General features: G+C 33.6%; 3 protein-coding genes across 6 annotated transcripts; all 3 read right to left on the bottom strand.

The window, feature by feature from the left end:
• Positions 1-2,426: 2,426 nt before the first annotated feature.
• LOC121267374 (E3 ubiquitin-protein ligase RNF4) lies at positions 2,427-8,775 on the bottom strand. Of its 2 annotated transcripts, none has more exons than XM_041171253.1 (5): positions 8,609-8,775; positions 7,204-7,466; positions 7,052-7,106; positions 5,426-5,541; positions 2,427-2,863 (listed from the first exon to the last, which is right to left on the bottom strand). In XM_041171253.1, exons 2-5 carry the CDS (start codon positions 7,432-7,434, stop codon positions 2,762-2,764), a joined length of 504 nt encoding a protein of 167 aa, XP_041027187.1. In that variant the 5' UTR covers positions 7,435-7,466; positions 8,609-8,775; the 3' UTR covers positions 2,427-2,761. The 2 variants fall into 2 exon arrangements, with proteins under 2 accessions (XP_041027187.1, XP_041027182.1); XM_041171248.1 differs by lacking the exon at positions 2,427-2,863 and adding an exon at positions 3,966-4,211.
• A 3,649-nt stretch (positions 8,776-12,424) lies between these two features.
• On the bottom strand, positions 12,425-14,970 carry LOC121241374 (cell division control protein 45 homolog). Its single transcript, XM_041139122.1, has one exon. It carries the CDS (start codon positions 14,396-14,398, stop codon positions 12,617-12,619), a length of 1,782 nt encoding a protein of 593 aa, XP_040995056.1. The 5' UTR covers positions 14,399-14,970; the 3' UTR covers positions 12,425-12,616.
• A 2,715-nt stretch (positions 14,971-17,685) lies between these two features.
• LOC121265554 (RPM1-interacting protein 4-like) lies at positions 17,686-23,937 on the bottom strand. Of its 3 annotated transcripts, XM_041169235.1 has the most exons (5): positions 23,514-23,937; positions 23,353-23,427; positions 20,530-21,123; positions 19,986-20,174; positions 17,686-17,907 (listed from the first exon to the last, which is right to left on the bottom strand). In XM_041169235.1, the coding sequence occupies exons 2-5, from the start codon at positions 23,356-23,358 to the stop codon at positions 17,878-17,880; spliced, it is 819 nt and encodes a 272-aa protein (XP_041025169.1). In that variant the 5' UTR covers positions 23,359-23,427; positions 23,514-23,937; the 3' UTR covers positions 17,686-17,877. The 3 variants fall into 3 exon arrangements, with proteins under 3 accessions (XP_041025169.1, XP_041025160.1, XP_041025153.1); XM_041169226.1 differs by having other exon boundaries at positions 23,353-23,937; XM_041169219.1 differs by lacking the exons at positions 23,353-23,427; positions 23,514-23,937 and adding an exon at positions 21,734-22,198 and having other exon boundaries at positions 20,530-21,231.
• Between the last annotated feature and the right edge of the window lie 705 nt (positions 23,938-24,642).

The following is a 24,642-nucleotide window of genomic DNA, read 5'->3' as shown; positions in this document are numbered from 1 at the left end:
CCAAGCGCCCCATGCATGCAGAGAGCATTTAGTTTCGTTGCCAAACCAAGTAACAAAAAATCCCATCGTTTTCAAAACTCTCACTATAAATTTGGTTGGCCTTGAAACCATTCTCTTCCACGCAAAAAACAGAGAGACTGAAACATAGATATTACCATGGAGAGCACTAAAACGACTACTATCAAATCGGCATTCGTTCTCGTTCTCTTCCTCGTGGCATTTCTAGTTGGAACTGAAGGATGGGAATATGATGAGCCAAACAAAGGTGATCATGTCTACAACTCTGATCAACAGAACCACGGCGAATCTCTTTTATATAGATCATGGCCGTATGGAGACCCGCACTATGTTTTGTTCCATGGGTATGGCCCTTATGGAGGATACCATGGTTATGGAGGCATCCCAAAGCCTGGTGGCCCTAAAGATGGTGATGATGGCTCTAAACCTTGCAAGCATGATCATAAAAACAATGGAGGCCACCACGGAGACCATTCCAAAGGTGATGGTGGGTATCAACATGACCAAGTACACCCATAACCAAATGCAGTTCGTATCTTTGTGCTGCCTAGTATGTACTAAGTAAAATCAAGACCACTATATAACTACATAAATAAGAAGTCTTAATTAGTACTCAAGGCTCGAACGTTATGGGGATGCAATATTCATGTAACTATTGCTATACTGTAATGGTTTAAAACTGAAATAAACGGGCTTTGGCTATATTATAAGGAAAATGATGGGTGGATGCATCCCGATAAAAGTCACGGCCTATTCCTCCTCTTCTTCTTTTTTTAATTGTTAATGAAGTGTTTTTAAATGAGTTTGTGATTTTTTTTCTTTTTTTTTAAAAAATGTTTAAAGTGATTTAAAAAAATACTTAAAAAAACACAAAATAAAAAAATGTATCTTGCACTTCTCGATCGGTAAGAACTGTCGGGACCCAATATCGATTGCCCTAGCAGTACCCATATTATAAACCTCTCTTCCTACCCGAAAAAAGAAAAGATAGAAAGAAAACTCTCTCTCTCTCTCTCTCTCTCTCTCTCTCTCTCTCTCTCTCTCTCTCTCATACATATGAATTAATTTATAAGAAAAAGAAAAATATTTTAGATGTGATAAAAGATCCCTTATAACTTCAAAAGAATCAAAACCGTATTGCATCGTTACCAAAAGAACCTATGCTGCATTGGAATGACAGAAGCTTAGGCTAAGCTTCAAGTCATCGATCGACCACATCCATATGCATATCAACGACCCTCCGCTCTTCCGACCTCGAATTACGTGTAACGTGTTGACATGCCGTTCCGACATTTCTTCTCTTATGCCTTGATATCTGATTCTTAAGGATCTAATTTGCTCTTTTTTTAGCCTAAAGAGAGTAGTCAAGGCGGCGCTGGTGGCTATTGCTTTAACTTTCATGCATTCTCTTTTTATCTTTACAAGGCCTTGGACGCCTTTCTTGACCAATGCAAATGTTAAATATTAGCTTTACGTTTTTACGTGTGCCGTCTTAGTTTCTTTGTAATAAAAATTAAAATTTGAATAAAATATTATTTTTTAATAATATTACTATTTTAAAAATTAAAAAATTTATTATATTTTATATAAAAATTTAAAAAGAATTATAATAATAAAAGTAAGATAAAAAACTTTCACTTTCCATCCAAACTGGGCTAGTTTGACTCGTAAACTTTCTTGAGCTTTTGAAGGTTTTTTTTTTTTTTTTTTTTTTTCCAGCAAGCTATTTGTACAGTTGCACAGAAACCCGGGTCCCCGAAACTTCTGTCAACACTCAAAACATTGACAGTTGACCAGTCAACAAAGGTTTGTCATGTGATCTCATAATAAAAATTACGTCAGCAACGGGCTGGTCCCACGTGGCAACACTACATGATAGTTGCACTGCTACATGATGGTTGTGCCATGCACTACTTTCATAACTGGCTAGAAACCGTATCAATAATAAGACTTGGAGCTATTTTTTGAACAATGAAATGAGATGATTTCAAAACAATTAAATAAAATATTATTTTAAAATTTAAAAAAATTAAATTATTTATTATATATTTTGTGAAAATTTAAAAATATTATAATAAAAAAATAGAATGAAACCATCTCTAAATTCAAACAAGACTTTAATAAAATAATCTTATCATCCGCATTCAATTTGAGATCTTCAAGGGTCTCATTAAATTGATTAGATAGACATATCATCAAATCGAAATTCTTTTGCCAGCACATGTCTATCTATCTTAATTCCAATATGTTAAGAAAGATGACTCTACCCGGCCATTTATCTTTTTCTACCGTGTCGATCGACGATGGCATTCAAGTAATGATCTTCTAATGCCAAACTAAACATTGCTATAATCTTCATCTCTACCCATATCGATAGATGGTTACCTTTCAAAATACAAGAAAAAGAAAAAGAAACAGGATAGCTCCCACTGCTGATCATTAACATATATAATAACTGTTGTTTCTCACTTACAACCCAATGAGGAAAGGACCATTAAAATTACTCTCAACCTCGGTGTATTCATATCATTTAACCTAATATTTCCCTATAGACCGTCCAGTCCCAAACACTAATTCCCCATCAACACCTAAGCCAGGCAGCGTCTACACTAACAGACACAAAGTGTCTCAGGACAACAATAAAGTAAAAATAACTTTGTTCTTGACACGTACTCCAAACATATATTGCTTTGCTCTTGACCAAAACCCACCAATTTCATGAGGTATATTAGCTTGAACTGCATCATATTTTCAGACAATTGTTAGGAGTATAAACAATTGTGTACCAACAAGCCGAAACAATTGTTCCATTTCCCCTTTCACTCAGCAGCAGCTTGTTTGGATCCTGTTGACAAAAGAGCAACCCTGTCAGTAGTTGAAGATGACCGGAGTATTTATTCCCAATCAACACTGTCTACAGTCTCAGTCACTATATGCTATGGTCCCAAACAGATTAATAAATAAAAATGGTGAACTCTCCCGTACATGTGCCAACTAGATACACTAGGCGTCGTTTGGATTCGAAGATGAGTTGAGATGAGTTGAGATGGGTTATGAATAGTAGTGAGACGGGTTGTAAATAGTAGTGAGATTTGTGAGTTAAAGTTGATGAATAGTAATGAATAGTAGTGAGATGAGTTGAGATGAATTGAGATGAGTTGAGATGGGTTGCGAATACAAACCGGGCCTAAAATAATTTTCCTTTTGCCACGATAAATAACTCATTTCACAAAAAAAAAATTATCATTCTCATAGCTTATTCACTAAATTAACATATATAATAAACAAAAAAATTAATAGTTTGGATTAAGTTTCAACCTCATCACCATTATCAAGCATGCTAGATTTTGACATCATGATACTCCACAATATCATCAGGTCTTGGATCAAATCATACAAATAGTAAAAAAACTCTCCAAATAATTTAGCAACATGAACTACTTCAAATAAATATTGCACCTGTTTTTTTCCAAGTATAGAAGATTTTATTGAATAAAACAACAGGCATAGCACAAGATGTGTACAAGAGATACAAAAAACTACCCGTTTCTATGGTTTAATATATATGTCAGTGTGCTAACACAACCAACCAAATGGATTTTAAGTTTCAACCTCATCACCATTATCACACATGCTACATTTGACATGATGATACTCCACAATATCATCAGGTCTAAAAATTACCCGTTTCTATGGTTTAAAAGTTGACATATGTCAGTGCGCTAAAACAGCCAACCAAATGGATTTTAAGTAATTTGTCATCCACAAGATATATTTTTGTGTGTGTGTCCACTCCAGACATTTGCATGTTCTTTTTTTTTTTTTTTTTTCTGGTTTTGGGGGGGTGATAATCGTTAAGGGACATTCAGTATTATATGCACATATATACTTCCCATAATGTCATAATTTACTATGCTATAAATTCAAAGAGATGAAGCAAAACTTACGTAATCAAATATAAAGCCTGAGCATTAACTGGTTGAAGGAAGAAAGATTCTAATGAGTTCTTTGGCTGTAATGTGTTTCCGACAAGTGGGGCATTTACTCTGTGTACGCATTGCAGTCTTAATACATGTCTTACAGAATATGTGACCACACCTCGTAGACATTTCTTCAACTAATGGACCCATACAAATTGGACAGGTAAATGTGGGCTCCTTTGGTGGTGAAGGCAGCTTTGTCACACTCTCTCTCTGCCATGGAAATATTAAAGTTAGTCTTAGACCACGAGTGTGCGCATAACCCACAACCCCACAACATACATATAGAGCAAGACTTCACACCAAACAAAATAACGTCAGTTTCAACAACCATATGAGTAATTTAACTTGAAATACAAATAAATAAACTAGGAATTAATGAAACAATTAAACTTTGCAAATATGGAAGTCCATCAAATAACTTAAGGAATGGGTGGTTCATAATCATAGCAAAGGGGTTAGCAAAAAGTCGCCACTAGCAACAGAGGATCATACCATGAGCCTAACATGTCATGTGTTACTAGAAGCATTTCAAAATGGGTGAAGTAGCCATATCAGGACATGGCACAAAATAGCTGGTGGTATGGGATGGATAAATGGCAGGCACAATTCCAGACGTGTGTGATGAAAGGGTGACATGCACATGCTTCTTTGTAATTAATGAAGCCAAGTCTCATCTGGGAAATCATTTGTTAGCCCAAGGCCTTTGGGCCAAATGGCATCAGCAACCCCTAAAACAGGTTAAACTCTCATAGGTGAGTTAATTAATAGCAAACCAAAAAACAAACTCTCATAGGCCTTTGCTAACCTATGCCTCCTTTCACTAGTTTAAAAACAAAATAGCAACCACCCCCCCCCCCCCCAACCTACCATATTCCATTACAGTAATCTAATAAGCAATCAAATCCACAGAACAAGATGCACCTCGGGAATTAGATTAAAAAATGTCAACCAACAGCTGCAATGCGTCGCAAAACAAGAGGTTGGGATTGGTTCAGAATGCAGCAAATAAACATCAACAAAATGCAGACCCACAGAACCAAACACGTGAGTCGGAAAGAACACATCAAATCTTATATAACAAATTTCTTTTCCGTAATGCTTACCATTTGTCCTCTTTGAATTAAATACCAGTCCCAAGGATCTAAAAGCCATACCTACATGAATTTAACTCAAGCATGTATATGCATGGTGATAAGTTCAGCTACATTTAATTTTTGTCATTTATTCCCCACCCTTTGAAAAGTAAATTGAATGTGTAATGTCCTTTTAAGCATAAAATTCTCAGCATGCAGGGGAAATAACTAGTACTTGGATGTAAACATGGAGACATCAATAATAACAGTTACCAAGCCATCCATTGACCTAAACACATAAACAACCAATAATGAAACGATATTACATATAGCATGAAGGGTTGCTGTTACCGTAGAGTTACTGCTGCTTTCCAAATTTATGTATAAATCACAATTAATAATTGTTTGGTTGGGTAGATCTCTTCTTCGCTTGTTACGGTTATTCTGGGCAACCCTAGTCCTTTCTTCTGCAATGGCCACAGGTGAACGAGGGGGGAGGGGAAAGAAAGTGATGTGAGCAAAGCTTGAAATGCCAAATATATGTGTAGATTCAGCTAAGAACAAACAAATTAGGCAGTAGAAAATGGCCAGTAGACCATTTGGCTGCTACAAATTGCTAGCACATGGCCCAGCTCATTTGCTATCAAAAGTTCTTTATAGATATAGTAGAAACTTGAAAAAAAAACAACGGCCCTAACACATAAACGAAGAATTGGTGACAATCCAAAACATGTACAGGCTACTCAAATGACCATTATATTTTCTGTAACTCATACAATAAAGCTTTTCTTGGGACACTGTTCTGGACACCCGGTGCCAATAAAAAAAAAAAAACACTAAAGCTTTCTGCCACCAAAAGAGCACAAGGACACCACAGAATTTCATCGTTGCTGATCATAAAGTTAGACAGTTTGAATAAGCAAGCCCACCAATTATAAAACAGACGTAATTTGTTTGAAAAACAAAACAGCAAACAACACATGCCCCCCACAAACAAACAGATGATATATTTCCACATTTCCTCGTGTACTAAAGTGCTCTGATTTCTCCAGAATGCTGATTAAATCCAACTATGGGGATGTTTGAAAACATTTCCCATCCCATCCCATCCCACTTCCTTCCCTAACATCATTCATATACACACTTTCAAACTAATCATTACAACTTTTTCAAACTAATCATTACAACTTTTTCAAACTTTTCAAACAAAAAACAAAAAGCAATCTAACTTTTTCAAATCTCAAAACAAAAATTATATTAAAAAATTATATTCTAACAATATTTTAACTTTATAATATTTTTTATTCAACTTTTTTCTCTCCTTTCTCAAAACCCAATAAATACTTATCTCAAACCATCTCACTAATATTCACAAACCATCTTACTACTATTCACAAAATTCTCATCTCATCTCATCTCATTCCCCAAGCATCCCCTAAAGAATCACTTTCTTGGTTCCCTTAAATTTGGAATTATTGTATTGCACTTAATTCATTTTCAAAAAATAGCTTCTTCATTTTTCCTTGCACACTCGGCACCCTTTCTAGCTAAATTATTCCTAAATTATTCTTTTACTAACTACACTCTAGAAAATGGCAACACAGGAGGAGAATTTTGCTTCCTAATTGTTTTAAAGATTATACTCCCTTATCTCCACATTATTCCATGTCAGAAAGGCGTCAACCTGGTCACAAGGCTAAAACAAGCTTCAAAAAATTGCATTTGTTGATATGGAGCATAAAACATCAGTCTTCTAGAGAATGAGCCCTTAAACCACTCAACCCATCAGCATGAAGAAACATACAGATTTTCTCAGCTAAATCATCAGACCCCACAGAGATATATAAGTACTAAACATTCAATCCTTCTATTAGATAGCATAGACAAATGAGCTTATTGTGCAGAAACAGGGAACGGGGTGACAATAAAATGAAACCAAATACTCAGAAAGAAAAACGGCAGCATTAATTTGCTCACCTTGATCCACATCCACAACAGCCCTTCCACCATTCCTTCTGGAATTGTTTTTGGCCTAACATTAGATAGATGATAGAACATAGTTGATACGATGAGTTGCAAGAACGTCAAACCATATATAAGCAGATTTAAATAAAACAAAAGAAGCATACCTGAGCAAAAGCCCTCGGGGAGGATTCAACAACATCGTCATCAATGGCCTCAACATCAATCATAGCAGGTAGCGCAGACCGCCCTTGAATTCCATTATGCTCCACCTGGATTGAAGTCCCCTCCAGATCCCGATTGTCACTTGGTGGTGCAGTGTTGAGGTCTAAGTCCAGTACCGTCTTCCGACGACGGTACCCTCTTACAGGAGCCCCCCTGGCCGCCCGAGAACTCATGCTAATATGAGTTTTCTACCCAAGTCCAAAGCCTGAAGATCATAAGCCAAACAAATAATATCAATTTTTCTGGAATGTACACAGTAGAAAATACACATTTCATTTTATAAATACATAAATACCACTTATATAGCTGCATTCTTGTGTCCATACTTTATAAACTTCACATTTTCAAGCAACCAACCCTAATGTCATTGATGACAGTTGGCACCAAGGTTCCCATAATCAAGCATTTATATTCATGCCCAGAACTTCGGCATTATGGCATATGATATCATTGTGACACATGCTACTGTTCTAAAAAAAATTCAAAAATTCTTTATCTTTAAAAAATATGTGCCTAAATGTTTAATTCATGAAAACACAGATCAATACCGAGTTTCCATTTTGTTAAGGCTCTATCTGTTTCTAAGGGTCCACAAACCTAAACCATATATTTACAGGCACACAGCACAAGACAGCCACCTTCATATAGATGAAAAGGTTATCAACTTCATACAACTGAAATTTCAAATCGAGCCCATTACTGTCAAGCAAGCATGGCCTGAACTCTGAGGGCACAAATACACTAAAAATAAAAAACAGAAATAATAAACTAGCTCGCATAGGCATCCCTCTTGTATAGGCTTTTGCCTATTTCATGATCAATAAAATTTTTGTTTATCGATCAAAATAAAATATATATAAATCATCTTAACTTAACCTTTAAGCTTTTTCACAGAAAATTTCTTACTCCTATTTCCACCATCGGAAAAGATTTCAGAAATCCGATCACGCTTAGAAAAAAGACAAGAATTTGCTCTTACAATTTCAGTCATATCAAGAGAATAGCAGTAAAATTACTATAATTCTTACTTAAAAATTCGAAATTTCCTGAATACTTTTTCGTTTCTATAGACAAGCATTCAATTTTCCAAAAATTCCGAAGGAATCAGATTCAACAATCCATAACTAAATACCCAAAAAATGATTTTTCCTCGCAAACATTCAATTCCTAAATCCCTAACCTCAAGAAAGGTCAGATATCACAAAATCAGGAAAAAAAAAATCCAAGGCAAGTCCGATCACTATAACAATGCGATCCAAACGACTACGCGATCTATCGATTGAAACAAAACAAGCGAAAAATCCAAACGAAAACTAAAGATTTCGACTTCACAATAAAAAAAGGTACCTTTATACCGTGCCTTTCAGAAGCAGAAAAACTTGATCAAATTCTGATACAAATTCCGGCCCAAAAGAATCTAGAGAGAGAGAGAGAGAGAGAGAGCGAGCGTTCTTCAGAGAGGGAAGGAGAGAAGGGGTATTTTGTGACGAAGGGGAATATAGCCGAGAAGAGCAGCAATATATAAGGGTTAGGGGGACTATGGAGAAGAACGGCCAGTGAGACAAGAGGGAGGCGGTGAGGGCTAGACGCTTCCACGTGGCCCTAGAACCGTTGAATGGACAGGTGTCACGTGCATGAGCCGTATGTAGAGCGTGTTTTTTAACACGTTCGGTAATGTGCGCGTGTTGGGGATTCATTTCTAAATTTAATAAATAAAAAAAAGGCGGAAATTCAGAATATTATAGTACGTAGGCCGTGACGCCGAAATTTATTCCGACCGACTTCACACCCCTCCATGTTTCTCACGGAAAAGAATTTCAGTACGGCGAGTACGCCGTATAATAAAAATAATTTACTATAAAAGAATTTCTTATTATTTACTTTAATTTATAAATTTATTTATAATTATAATAATCGAGTTATGTTATATACAATTAATTTTACATATTTTTTATACATTTTATTAATATAATTGACTAAAATAATTATTTTATATTAAAAAAAAGATATAGATAATCACATAAGTAGAGTACACAAAGAATATGTAAAAGTGACTACAAATTTTTTATAATAATCATAAGAGAGATTATGGTTCCATTTGAATTCAGAAAATATTTTATCTCATCTCATTATTACAATTTTCTCAAATTCACACACAAAATATAATAAACAATTCAATTTTTTTCAAATCTCAAAATAATAGTAAGATTAAAAAATAATATTTTAATAATATTTTTTTCAACTTTCAACTTTCATATTTTATCTAAAATGATGAAGATACATTTTTTAAGCCTTTTATTATTTATTTATATCCCTTAACATATTTTTTTAGTTTTTTAAAATAATTTTAACTTTTTTTTTTCTAATACGCTTAACTTGCCAACATAATTAACCGTTTGCTAATGAATTTCTAAAGGAATGGCCAATGGCCCAATTATATCACATAGAACAGAATATTTACCTACAAAAGGAAGCAATTTAATTTAAGACACATGATATAAACCAATTTTATATTTAGTTTTTTTTTTTTTTTTTTTTGTCAAAAACTATTAAGTATTCTCATGATACTAATGATGTGAAACTCTCATCTTATTATAACGACATGTAATTAAAATTGTTTGTGTAAAAATTAACTTTAATTGATACAATATCCTAAGATAAAATAAGAGTACCTAATATCCAATTCCGAAAATTTTTAATAATTATTCTTTTAGTTTTATAAGATAGTTTTGGCCCATATAAATAAAAGAATTATTTGTACAAATTTCAAATAAATAAATCCAACAAAATTATTTTATAAAAAGTAGACACCATCTCAAAAAATGTAAAAAAATATTTATTCTTTTTTAATGAAATATATATATATATATTTTATAAATAAACCTATACAAAATTTATCTAACTAACATTACTTAAATATAAAATGAAAGGTTCTAAAGCCAAAGCCAATTTAATGCAGAATTTAACACACCACATAAGCCTCACCCCCCAAACCCCACTTCTTCTTTTTTCAAATTGGCTTTGTCGGTTGTTCTCTTGCTTTTATTCTCTCCCCCCATCATGCACCGTTACCATTGGCATGTATAGTGAAACATGTATCACTATATGTTTTGAGTTCAGAACCGAAACAACAAGGCACATTTTATCTGTTATAATTTTTTCAAATTCTTACATCAAATATAATAAATAATTTAACTTTTTAAATTTTAAAATAATAATAATATTAAAAAATAATATTCTAATAATATTTTATTTAATTTTTAATTTTCATCTCAACTTACTATCCAAACCGCACCTAAATGATATAACAATGCAAAAAAAATAACAATAATGAGGAATGCTCTTACCTATTGTGTGCATCTCCCTGAAGATCAAGAGTTCGTTGCAAAAACTATAACTATTCACCTAGGACTAGGAGCGCAAGAAAAAACTAGATTACACTAAAATTCCAGAGCAAATAGATCCAAAGCTTTCCAGAGAAAACAAAAAAAAGTTTCAAAATTTTGATTTACCGGATTTTGGATTCTTTTGGCAAGTCATATTACTTCACAATGAAAATGAATAACATCTAGGGTGAAGTTTCTATATATATATAAATATATATATATATATATATATCTTTAGAGTATTTTTCCCCAAGCTAACTCTTTAGGTTATATTTAACTTCTACTTCTAGTCCCACTTAACCAATTATAGGATGCCATGTCAATGAAATTGCATTCTAGGACTACTCATTCTTTCTCAAACTCATGGATACAACAGGGAACACAGCAACTAGCTTTGCCCATGACTGACGTTGGCAGTTACATTGGACCTGGGACAGAAATTTGATCTTGCTTTTTACCACAATCTAAAAGCTCATTGACCAGAAAATCGACACAAGGGTATTGAGTGTTATTTATGTTTTAATCAGAAATGTGGACTTGTTTTTCTCAGATGGATTCAATAAATAACAGTACAACTTAAACAGTAATTAGAATCCTCATGCTTTACAGAAGATATTCCTTACACAGTTGTATTGCTTAATACAATAACATTACATGGATATATGCATAAAAGACACTCAAAATTGATTATGAAAGTTTGAATGCAGCTTATGATTCAAGACATGACAAATAAGATCCTCACCACGAGGTACACAATGCATCGTTTCCCATTTACTCAAACTCGCACAATGCTTTGGAAACAGTGTTGCTAGTTTTACGCTGGACTAACTAGAATCTTCACAATGAAAAGTTGTTTAAGGATTCTACTAAGTTATCAGTAGAATCTTCACAACAAACTTAGAATTCGAAAAAAGAAATTTGATTCTTTAAGGAGAACAATGAAAATATATCTTACCAGAAAAGTTGTTTCCAACAGCAGTTGCCACAGCTACTATATGGCACTTGTCCTACATTATCATACCTTTTCCTAAAACCAGTGCCCTTACATTATCATACCTTTTCCTATATGTAATAATTATTTGTATCCTACTATTTAAAATGTGGCACTTGTATCACCCTTAGATCTTCCTTTATATCTTAAGAGAAACATTTAAAGGTTGAAGGACAATGTTGGTTCATCATAGTGGAATGAGAGTATTGTATATAGAATTTTCTATAAAATAAATTACATTTCTTATCCATTTAACATTATCAAGCATGTTTGCATGTTTCCAAAAGCAACAAATGGGTGTCATGTGCAGACGACTACACTCACCCTTTGACATCCAAATCTTAAACCAGGTGGTAGATCTTCTTTCTTGAAATGACCTTAACAGTTAAATCGCCCAGGAACCAAGATCATAACATAGTCATTATGAAATCATAGATATTGACCTACCATGAACTGAGTGCTGCTTCGAGAAATGACCATCATTTTCTTTTGAGAGGGACTCTGAGTGCATGCATGTACATCTCATTTACTTTCCATGACAAATTTTTTACACATTCCAATTCTATTTATTAGGTGTAACATTTTACAACAGCTCAATGAGGAAAGATGAAAATGCACAAACAGAATTCAGAATTCGGCTTAGACAATTGACATTCATTATCCTGCAGAAGGAACTACTGTTTCTAAACTAAGACACGCGTATGTAACGAATGACAGCATATGCCTACCTGGAAGAGATTTGTGCACGAAAGGTAGTATAAACAACAGAATGTCAATCAGACAGTGTTTAAAAGAACAATCGTGATATAACAGAACTCAATTTCCAAGAGTCAGAAAGGACAATCACATTTACTCATACAAGATCAATTATAGCATATAATTTATTGATCATCTCAGACATACTAAAATGATGAAAAAAAAAAAGCATGCTTAAAAAAGCTGAGGGTTTTTGTTAGACATACATGGATAAGTCCTACATCAGAGTTTTTCAGTCAACCTGACCATAAAGGAATTGACTGCAGCTGCATCCAGGACAATCCATGAAGATTCAAACAACTCATGGAAAAATTCCACTCCGATCTCCTCAGCTGCATTTCTAAATGCAATTCCAAATGCATTTCCTTGAACTGCGCCAAGTCGAGGCTTCCCACAAACTCCTACAATCAATACCTTGTTAGGCTCTTGCGACAAGCAAGCACAGAGCAAAGGTTTCATCCTTGCTCCCTTCTCTCGCAAAGCATCCATCAGAAAATAACAAAATTTAGTCAAAGCTTGGGGATAGCCCAGCAGTTTTGTATCCACCGAATCTTCAAGCTTTACCCACCGAAATTTTCTTCCACTTCTTATACAACCACTCTTAGTTATTGATGTGCTTCCTTGTCTAAGAATTGCCCTCTGTATCCTAATTGCATGTTGCATTCCAGCTTTCAGCTTATCAATATTGCTCAAGGATAGAGCATCATAAGCTACGCCAAACTGCTTGGAAGCACAAGAGCCATCTGATTTCACAAAGGATTCAAGCAGTGCGGTAACTCCATACACCACATCTGCTGCTGACACCCTTGAGCGATAACTATGTAACCGCAAGAAACTCCGGTAGTAGAAATCGGTAAGCCCGTACTCAGGTAAAAACCTACCAAACTCATCTTTCATCTTTCGTTTTACTTCGAGATTCATGTACTGAAACTTCTGTTGGCAATCCACAAGAGCAAATCCCATCCGGGCTAGAAGAAGCTTGAGCTTTTTCATTCCATTATCGCTCCATGTTTTCAATTTAGTCGCAATATACGAAGAGCACAACATTGAATCAAATAAATTCCACTCCTGTAATAGCATTAGTCTCGGTTCATCTTCATATGCAATTCTAGACGCATTGGGTGCTTGAATTTTTGTCCCATCTTTGAGAGTCACCGAAGTTACTGCTTCCAAATTCCCAGAGCTGTTGATATGCTGTTCAAGCTCCATAACCCCAGCTTGGTACCTCTCATCAGTTAACCTCTCATGAACAAATTGATCTGTTAATGAAACACAAGCCAACCAAAGCAACTCATTCGTATTCTTCCTCAAAGAATGTGACAAATCATACATCAAACACCCAGACGGCTTTCCATGGAAAGTACCCATGTGATAATACTCCCTCTTCAGTTTACGGAACACATGAAGTGGGTCTTCCTTATTTTCTTCCGAAACCTTCCTCCGCTTCCTTGACCCACCCTCATCCTCCTCTTCCTCACTTTCACTATCGTTCTCATCCTCACTCTCTGATTCCACATCAGCCTCATCATCGCTATTCAAATCACTCGCACTTGCCAGAGCCGAAACATCAAAATCATACGCCAAATCAGTCTGGTGCTCATCGTCCCGTGTATAAAGCACAACCACCCTATCGTTCTGATCACTCAAATTGTGCAAATGAATAGGTCGGTGACTATCAACCACAAATACATGAGCTTCGGGGCCTAAATTCAGGATTTTCCTTAAATCCCGATGGCACCCCCAATTTATTAAAAGAATTGAAACGGGCTCTTCAGAAGAAGACAAACTCTGCCCAACGTAATTGTGAATTTCCTGAAACGATGAGACAGGATAACATGCGTATCGAATGGAATCAGATTCGAGGACATGGAAAATGATCTTGAGGGCACAGAGTGAATCCACGTCAGAGGTGGATGGGAATATGAGCAGAGGAGAGTACGAAGAAGCCGCCACAGATTCACGAAGCTTTGCATAAAACGACTCAATCCTTTGCTCCCTCACCATAATACCACTCAATTGGGCATAGACGGAAACTAACCAAGATTTCTTTTTTTATGAATGAAACATAAACACCAAATCAGCCTACAAATTACCCATAAGCCCCTTCGGGTTTGCTTACATAATTGCTCAAATGGGTTCACGAACATAAAGGCAATCAGCAGTTTTCACAAAGAAACCTTGGAAACCTATAGAAGAAATCAAAATCTCGAGAAAATTACGAATAATTGACTAAGAAACTGATTTGACGATTCTGATTTTTACTCAATGGATGACCTCATGAAGGAATTGGTTTATGAGTATATCAAATATAATCTAATTAGCTGTCTGGGGCAGAGAGAAATAAATAGAATTCTGTAGAGAGCGAGAGAGAGGAAGAGCAACTGGTAGAAATTATAAAATGAAAGAGAAGGGAAGTGGTGGAAAATGAAAAGGAAATTGGGACTCGAAGTACCTGAGATTTGTAAGAGTCCGAAGAGAAATTTCGGAGGTACTCTCACCGTTCAGCGCCACACTATCAGAGATTCAGATCTCACAGAGAGAGAGAGAGAGAGATTTCAAAGTTTTGGGCACTTTCAGCTTTGAACCCTAAAATGCTTGTGAAATTTTTGAATTTTTTTAAAACCACCGCCAAAATTTTGGCGCTAGATTCGGGACCACATGGTTTTGGAGCAATTATCAAATGTAGACGCCACTAGCGCGAGCTCTCTTTTGTGTATTGATATAGTGCGGACGGAACACATGAAACCATCAAACGCTCCCAGAAACCCAATAGGGACTTAACACGTCGTCAAAGGAATCTAGTAGTGGTTCGGTTAAAGATTCCAAATAAAAATTCTACGGACAACACCACACACCTATTTTAATTCGTCTTTGTAGTTTTTTTTCTTAGTAGGTATGTAGTGTAAGACTGATAAATGGAAGAACCCAACTTCAAATACAGCTTAGGGCCCAATTCACAGATGAATATTATAAGAAAGTCTTACACTACACACATCTACTTAACTAATATGTGATTTGTCATTTTTATTATTCTATTTAAACACATGCATATTTAAGCATTAAGATATAAGGATAAAAATAACAAATCATATATTAATTAGGTAAATGTGTGTGATATAAGGCTTTTATTTAAAATTTCCCATAAGATATTGTATTATTATTTTATGCCGTATAAAAAACGAATGAAAAAGAAATAAACATTGGAATCCAATCATAATTATTAATTTATTTTTGTAAAACGAGACATAATTAAAAATTAATAGAAATATTACTACTAATCCTAGATTTATCATTCATAATCTTATTGGCTAGTATGGCACGGTTTAAGTAGCTTTTTATGTTAGTCACTTAATAAAAAAAATAGTTAAAATGTGCGACTGAAAATGAAAGATCTAAGATGAAATCATGAACAATATCTTTACTTAAAAACAAATTAATAGTGTTATAGTAAACTAAGGATGTAAAACGGTCCGGTCCGAGGTGTGATGGACATCATTTTTTCTGAACCGAACATCCATAGCTATTAGTCCGGTTTGGTTCGATTGGTCCGGTCTGGTTCAATCGGTCCTTTCAATTCGACCCAATTTGTCTTTCTTTTTTTTCTTTCAAATAAATTAATAAAAATATATATTTAAAATACTAAGTTAAAATTAAGTAAATTATTAATGTGTATTATGTAACTAACTCATTAGCAATTATTTTATATGGTCAATGATAATAAATTACATCATTAACTTATATAATTAGTATATAAAAATAATATATTAAATTATTAAAAATATTCTAAAAATATATATAGGAGTTCGGTCCGGTCTGGTCCAAAATTTATAGACCTTAGAACCAAATTGAATTTTCTCAATCCATAATTTATGGGACTAAAACTGACCAGTTTGGTCCAATCGATTTTTCTGGTCTGGACCGACCAACTTACAGCCTTATAATAAACTTACGCCATGTACATGGATAACTAAATTTATTAAATGAATAATACTATTTATAGTTATCATATGATGATGCATTATATATACAATAAGTAAAACTTTTAAAAGAGTGTCAAAATCAGCATTTTAATTTCCAACACTTTGATTGAGCAACCTAATCTCATATCCCTAAGGAAACTCATAAAATCCTTTTTAAGGAGAGGTTTGTATTCACAACTCATTTCAACTCATCTTAACTCATCTAACTACTATTTATTAGTACTCATCAACTTTAACTCATAAATCTCATTACTATTCACAATCCATTTCACTATTATTCACAACTCATTTCAACTCATTTATCTCACTACTATTCACAACTCATTTCACTATTATTCACAACTCATCTCAACTCATTTTCGAATCCAAACGACACCTAAGTGGAAAAAAGAACCAAAGAGTTATTGTAGTGTGTAAATAAAAGTGCACAATAAGTTACAAGAAAATACGTGTTAGTAAAACTAAGAAAATAACTAAATTAAAAATAATATATAGTAATTCAGTTAAATATATCATATTTTATTTGAATTATTTTAATATTTAATATAATTGGTAAACTTTATATAAAGTAATACTAAATACACTTTTAGGTATGCAAACTGCGCATATTCTCTTTGAAAAAAATATATGATATATTATTAAAAAAATAATTTCATCACATAAGTCATGTATTTATTGAACTTTTTAAAATTTATACGCAAGATTTGCCTAACCTAAAATTATAAAAATCATTTATCCTCTAAATAAATCATTTTAGAGAAGCTCCCATTATAATGCAGCACTATGTGGGCCCTACTTTATAGTTCCTTTAATTTCAATTCATTTAGATTCCTTTTTAATTTTGGTCAAAGGCACTTCACAAAAAAAAAAAAACAAAAAGCATACACACGCAGCACGCTCCTGGTACTGGAAATGACCTGCTTAGCAAAACTTCAACTCAAAAGCAGGTTATCGGCGATTTTAAAGTAATTTTAAGGTTATATTTTAGGTAAAAGCAATCAAAGCAACGACTATAAAGTCGATGCAACATATAATGAATAGATTTTTAAAAGAATATGTATCCGTTCTTTTGAAAATGTAGAGATATTGAGAAATTATAGTCGCAGTCACGAATGTATAAGTGCCGCGTAATTATTTTTAAAAAAGTGAATAAATACGAGATTTATATGAAAAAATTAATTTTTTAATAATAAACTTTATTTTTTTTAAAAAAAATAATTATACAGTGCTTAATTACTCCATTATTACATGTGACATTACTAAAAAATGATAGCAAAACCGAACATAAATAGTGCACCACTTTAGACCAGCTAAAGATAAAAGAAGGCATGTTCTTACATCAGAATTGCATGATTGTTAATACAAAGTAGCGGACACAGAGAAAATGATCGCACTGTCGGAGAAGTAACTCAGCTTGGAGAGAGAGAGAGAGAGAGAGAGAGAGCATTCAAGGGTATTTACGGGTCCCGCAGACCTTTGTAATTATCCACAACTCCAAAGACATCATTTTCTGCCCCAAGGAAAGCAACTGCACTGAAAGATATAGAGAGCAAGAGACCGGAAAAGCCAAACATCAGTTCCAAATCAATAGACTTCCTTTCTCGCGTTTGGATATTGAGTGATTTTAAATAATTTAAATTTATCTGTAAATAAGAATATAAATTTAAACCGAAAAATCAGACCGGTTGATCTAGTTTTTGAACCGGTCCAGTCTGAAACTGGTTATTATATTTTGAAAACCGGCCGGAATCGATCCGGTTTCGATTCTGTAGTTTCTGGGACCAGACCGGACCAAACCAGACTTATTGAAAAAATATATATATAAATTAATTTTATATATTATACAAAATATTATATATATATAAGTTTTATATATAATATATAATTATATATTAAATTTTTATATATAATATATATATAATTATATATCATATATGAAATAATTTTATATTATAAATTATAAATTATAACATGAAATGTTAATCTTAAATATGAATATTTGTAATTTGTTTGATTATATGTTATTAATATAATTATATATACAATAATGTTATTATAATTTATAAAATAAAAATTTAGTCTTAAAGATGAAAATTTAATTGATCATATGCTTTAAACATGAAAAATATATATTAAATTATTAATAATATTTTATCACAAGAAGTAACACTTTATTATATATTTTTACATTTTAAAAAAACCAGAAAATCGGACCAGACTGGACCAGAAACTAGTAAAACCGGAGATACCGGTTTAGGAGGGTAACCGGGGCGTAATCGATTTTGAAAAATGTAATACCGGTTCGGTTCGGTCCTAAATTTTATCCAAAACCGGATCGGACCGGTTACACCCTTATCTGTAAATAATAATATTTTATAATATTATTATTTTATTAAAATGCATTTAAATTTCATTTTGTTCCTAAAATTTTCCATTTCAGTGTAATTTCTGGTCACTATACATCATCATTCCGTTTCACTCCAAATTTCTGTCCGTTTTCGGTTCGTTTCGGCCATTCCAACTAGAATTGGTATTCTGAGCCCTATTTCATTTTGGTTGTTTTTGTAATTTTCTTATGTTTCCACTGCATTTTTTAAATCTAGATGGTATTTATTTAATTCTAGAATATAAAATGTATTTATATTTTAACTTTTTTTGTAACTTTAAATATGTTTACTCATTCTCTTTTTTTTTTTTAAATATCATTATTTTTAATATTTTCTCTATTCTTTTTTATTTTTTTCTCTGTTTTTGTGTCTTAAGTCAAGTTTGTGATTTTTTCAACGCATATTCATTTTATAAATCTTCAATTCTTCTATATATATACACTTATACATGATACACACTTACACACATATGTGTGTATTTATTCTATTAGTTGTTAGTTTATATATACATATAAATCTTTATATATAATAGATAATTAATCTTGAAACGGTACACCAGAATGCACCGGTATCAAAATATTTCGTTTTAATACTTAAACTAGAATAATCACTGGAACGAAATTTAAAACATTGATTTGAATGTATGAAGTAGGTTGAGATAAATTTAACTTTTTATAAAAAGTTGAAAAGTAGTAAGCCCTATCAATGATTGGTCTGAAATAGGTTGAGATCACTGGTTTTGAACTATGACAAATCGTCTCACACACGGTTCCAACTTCTTTGAGGGTCTAGACTATTAGGCCTTGTTTGGTTACATAGATAAGATGGGATGAGAAATCTATGAATAATAGTGAGATAATTTGTGAATAGTAATGAAATAGTTTGAGTTAACATATTTTACGAGTTTTTCAGAAGGAAAAGAGAAAAAGTTGAATAAGAGAGAGTTTGAATATATTTTTTGAATATAATTTTTATTTTGAGATTTAAAAAAGTTTAATTGTTTTTGTGTTTTTTTTTTTAGTTTAGAAAAGTTGTAGCAATTAGGTAACAATTAGAGGAAAAATTTGAAGTTGAAAAACGTCTAGTGACATCCACCCCTTCCTCTTGTACCTTTGTTTTAGTTTGACGAAAATTTTCTAATTTTAAAAATTATAAAAAAAAATAAAGCACTCAAACATGAGCCATTCATGAAAAACAGGCCAGAATTGATGAATGATAACAAACCTTAGCATTGTCATCAGCATCTTGGTTCCGCATGTTGTTGTAATGAGTCTCAGGAGGCCCCGGTACCCTTCCCATCCCAATCTGCCTCTCCTCCCGCACCTTATTGAAAATGTGAGTAAAACCATAGGCTGATGCCGGGTTGTTCTCATCCCACTCACCAAATTTTGGAACAGCAGCACCTTTTTCAGGCTACCAGAACAGATAGCAACGTACCAAAACAGTCAGCAACAAAGTTTTAACAAAGATAAATTATAGTTATAATCGTGAATATGTAAGTATCGTATAATTACTTTAAAAAAAATAAATAAATTCAGAATCTATATAAAAAGAAATTAATTTTTTAATGATGAATCTTATTTTTTTTCAAAATAATTATACGGTCGTTGAACATTTCACAACCGTACGTAACATTACTCGTATTTTGTTTAAGAGTTAAAAGTATCATTCCTTTTTTACATCTACCATACAAAACGCTCAAATGCATGCACATTTTCAAGTTTATCTTTGGCAGAAAAAAGGATATGAGATCGGAAAGAAAATTTACCGTTTCATCACCTCGAGTCTCTGATTTCACTCGGTTTCTTCCAGCAGTACCATGGCTACTGTCATATGAAGTCTTTCCTTCTGAAGAGTGTGAATTGACACCGCCATCTCTCGCGGCCGGGACCCTTGCCTGGCGGAGTGGCGAACGATCAACACTATACTCGGATCCTTGATGATCACCACTAAACCTTGCAGGTCTTCTATGGGTTTCGCCAGAACTGACTCCACGGCCTCCATGACGTTGATGTCCTGATGACTCACTGCTAGCTCCACTTCCCGAATGGTCATGTCTGGCTGGAGAGTCAGTGAACTGCCTGAGGTCGCTATCTTCCCTGCTCCGAGGTTCATGCGGTGTTGATCTTCCTGTTCCTGGTCTTATAACTGGTTCCTCGAGTTCAGGTTCAGCTCTGGCTCTGGAAGTTGGACCTTGTTGAGCTGAAGATGAATGATCAGAGAGTAGATCGGGATTATCTTTAGGGTCATTCGGATTTATCATCTTGGTCCCACGACCCTTACGAGCCTTTTCAAAATAAGCCGTGTAAGGAACATTCTCTTCACTCTCCCAATCGCCAAATTTCGGTACTTGTGAGCGTTGCTGCCATATTGAAAACATGCTTCCACCATTACGTTTTTTATGACAAAAAAAGAGAAGAAACATTGAGCTTCTACCACTATGTTATGACAACATTGGAACAAATAACACCATGTTTGTAGGCTACAAAAGGCAAGTCATGCATTATAAATATTGCTTGTAGAAATAGCTGTCTTGTTGACCACTTAATAACTAAAGAGAAATACTTTAGTTACAAATAGATTACATAAAAGTAATCCTACAAACTGAAGTGGTTTCATATGGTTCGTCAGATTGTAAAGTTACTTTTATTATAAAATAGATCTAACGAATCATATGAAACCACCTCAGTTTGTGAGATTATTTTTGTGTAATCTCTTTGTGGCTATAATAGTCCTTATAACTAAATAACATTTGGACATTTGGGGGTAAAAGCTGGATTGCAAAAATGACAACCAGACTGCTGACATAGCAGTAAACACCATCACATTAAACATTGAGAAGGGACAATTATAAATAGAATAATGTTAGATATAATCCTAAAATGTGCAAGTTCCATGCACTACCTTTAAAAAAAAGTGGAATCCATTATTAAAAAAAATAATTTTTTTATGTTGGTTTCAGATTTGCTCACTTTTTTCAAAGGGAGTTGCAAACCATATGACTGCAGATATTATTTCTTTTATAAATAATAAATCAACAGTTTAATGGAAAGGGGATGAACATCATAAATTGAAATATCATGCATTAGACCTGAAAATGAGATTGTAACATTATAAGAACACAAAACCAAATTGCATGATGCCAACTAGCTGTTTAAAAGTTTTAAACATGTTTTACATCCATTGGTATATAAAATAGCTATGTAGACGGACTTCAAATTACAATCCCTGTGGCCTCTCAAATTGATTAAAAAGACAAATGATGGACAGGAACACAAACACACATGCACATGCACTAGAGTATGGAGATTGACCCTCAAACAACAAGCTTTTTCATGTTACATGAAAATTTACCACCCAGCTAATACTAGGAGAGTTAAAAGTTTTCAAATGTTATATTAAAAGAATCACAGAGGTGCAAAACAATGAAACAAGTGACATTATTGCTGTTTCTTTATGATTAAGTTATCCTTCAATGCTCTTTACATCTCTATGACCTCAACTTCTCACAGTTGCAGATCAAGATCCTCACTACATCTTCAGCATTGCATCATCAGTTGAACTAGGCCTAAGCTTAATCCATTACCTATAACTAAAACCAGGCACATGCACATATTTAAATAGATTAAAAATGGCTATTAATTTTAGAATACTGACTGAAGGATCAACCATACATGTCGCAACCACATATCATCTTTCAAATGATCCTACTATTTCTAAGAGGCAAAACTCTACAACCACAAGGCTGGTTGCACAGTCAGGTGCGTGCGTGCACACAGCTATTTTGAGAGACCTTAGTAACCTTTTTAGAGACCAATTGATTGTAGAATTGTGGGTGTCCATGGTGTTCGGTTTAGCTTGTTGGGATCCATGAAAACAAGCCAAATACTCACTACATTAGAAGTAAGTTAACCAATTAGGTGTGATGTGATTATCCATGGAGAAAAGAATTTTTTTCTTTGAAAATACAAGGTTCAACCAAAGAAACCAGATTTGTAGACCATGACTTACCCAAGCTACCATGACTTACCCAATACAAGTGCCACTTGTATCTGCCCATCTTTTTATTTTAATTCAAACACCTTCATTATTCAAGCAAGAGTTCAAACTCTTTTTCCTTTTTTTAACAAAGAATTCAAAATTTTTAACTTTTCAGCATCATATCTTCGCTGAGATTCTTAGTTATCAGATTTAGAAAACACTGATGTTTGGTTATCTCTGTAAGTACTCATCCAAACAAACCAAAAAACCATGAGCAAAACAGACCCAGATAAACTGAATCCCCCCATTTTGTTAGTGCTTCTTGATTCGTAACCAAAACTATACAAAAATAGCAGCATTGCTCATCAAAAGAGAACGAAATAAGATAATTTTTCACAAGTTCCATTTCCACACAATAGCAGCATCACGTTATAGAAAAAGAATTGCATATGCTCGATTGGATGACAACTCATGCAAAGGTGGAACCAAATAAGAAAATACAATCTTAGAGCTAATATCATCAGAGCCTCATGAAAACACAAAAATTTCCTTTCAAATAAACAACCAAGCAGAAAGCAATATAGAGATGAAAAGAAGAGTATAAGCTTACAGTCATTGCTCTGTCCACCAAGCTTGGAATGAAAGGCAAAATTCTTCAAGAAGTTTTAGCTATTAGGATCAATCCCTCCACAATTATTGAGAGAGACAACAAAACTGACCCAGCAAGAAAACTAAAGAGAAAGAGAGGATTTTGAAGAGAGGTTTATCAACCAGTTAACAGGCGTCACCGGTCATGTTTGAACATTCTCTGCATCTTCTCTCTGTAAAAGCTCTTTCTTCCTCGTTTGAAACGACTCTCTCTCTCTCTCTCTCTCGGAGTCTCAACCATCACTACCGTTTAAGATAACCTTTTGCTGCGTCCAGTGGGCTCCGAAATTGACTATACAATTCAAAGCTCGAGACTGCCGTGGAAGAAACGAAACCAAACAATGGCAATCACCCGGGTTTCCTTAAATGATTCGTCTAAGAAAAGCGATCCTTTGGTGGCTGGTCTTCTTCCTTAACGCCGTTACTGTTAAAGGCGGCTGACTTCGGCATCCATTGGAGGGCGACGGTAAAGCAGCGTTTGTCTTCTTCCGTCTAAATACGGGTCCTCCTCTGTTTTGTCTGGGAAACATTCTGCTAAGCGCTTACCTCCATGGTTATAACTTATTTATGCTATGCATTGATATAAAAACCAAATATATTCGTTAAAAATATATTATTTAATTTAATATATAAAAAAATTATTTTATTTTATTTAATATAAAAATGTATATTTATTTAATTTTCCGCATATTTACGCATCAAATAAATAGAAATTAGGCAGTCAGAACTTCAAAACATTCCATCTTATTTAGTAGTACGGACACACATCGATGCAACTGCCGACAGTTTTTTTTTAGTGAGAATTTCTGCATGGGATTCAAAATGAAACGTAAATTTTATGAGACTGGCTTTGCACCACCCATCCACATTTACGTACCGACAGGCTTCCAATTCTCAATCAATAAAATAAAAATATCTTTACACATCACAAATATTTTATATTCCTATATCTCAATGTAAAAGCTTAGATGCCACTGATCTGCAACCTTTGAATAGTCGAAAATATAAATTAATAAGATAAATGTTTAGCCATAAAAAGATTGTATAAAAATAAATTTATAAAATAATGGAACTTACTGCGGTATATAATATTGTAAAACTATTTTTATTATAAAGTAGATCTAACGTATCACATGAAACCACGTCAATTTATAAATTTACTTTTATGAACCATAACACTTTTCAATTAATAATACATAAGTTTTGAAGTTTTAAAAGTGTTCCATAAGTAGGAGAATGTTATTTAAATTCG

Source organism: Juglans microcarpa x Juglans regia, chromosome 1D, assembly GCF_004785595.1.
Source record: "Juglans microcarpa x Juglans regia isolate MS1-56 chromosome 1D, Jm3101_v1.0, whole genome shotgun sequence".
NCBI classification, from domain to species: domain Eukaryota; kingdom Viridiplantae; phylum Streptophyta; class Magnoliopsida; order Fagales; family Juglandaceae; genus Juglans; species Juglans microcarpa x Juglans regia.
Note: the sequence above shows the minus strand (reverse complement) of the source record. Positions and strands in the feature narration are given on the sequence as shown.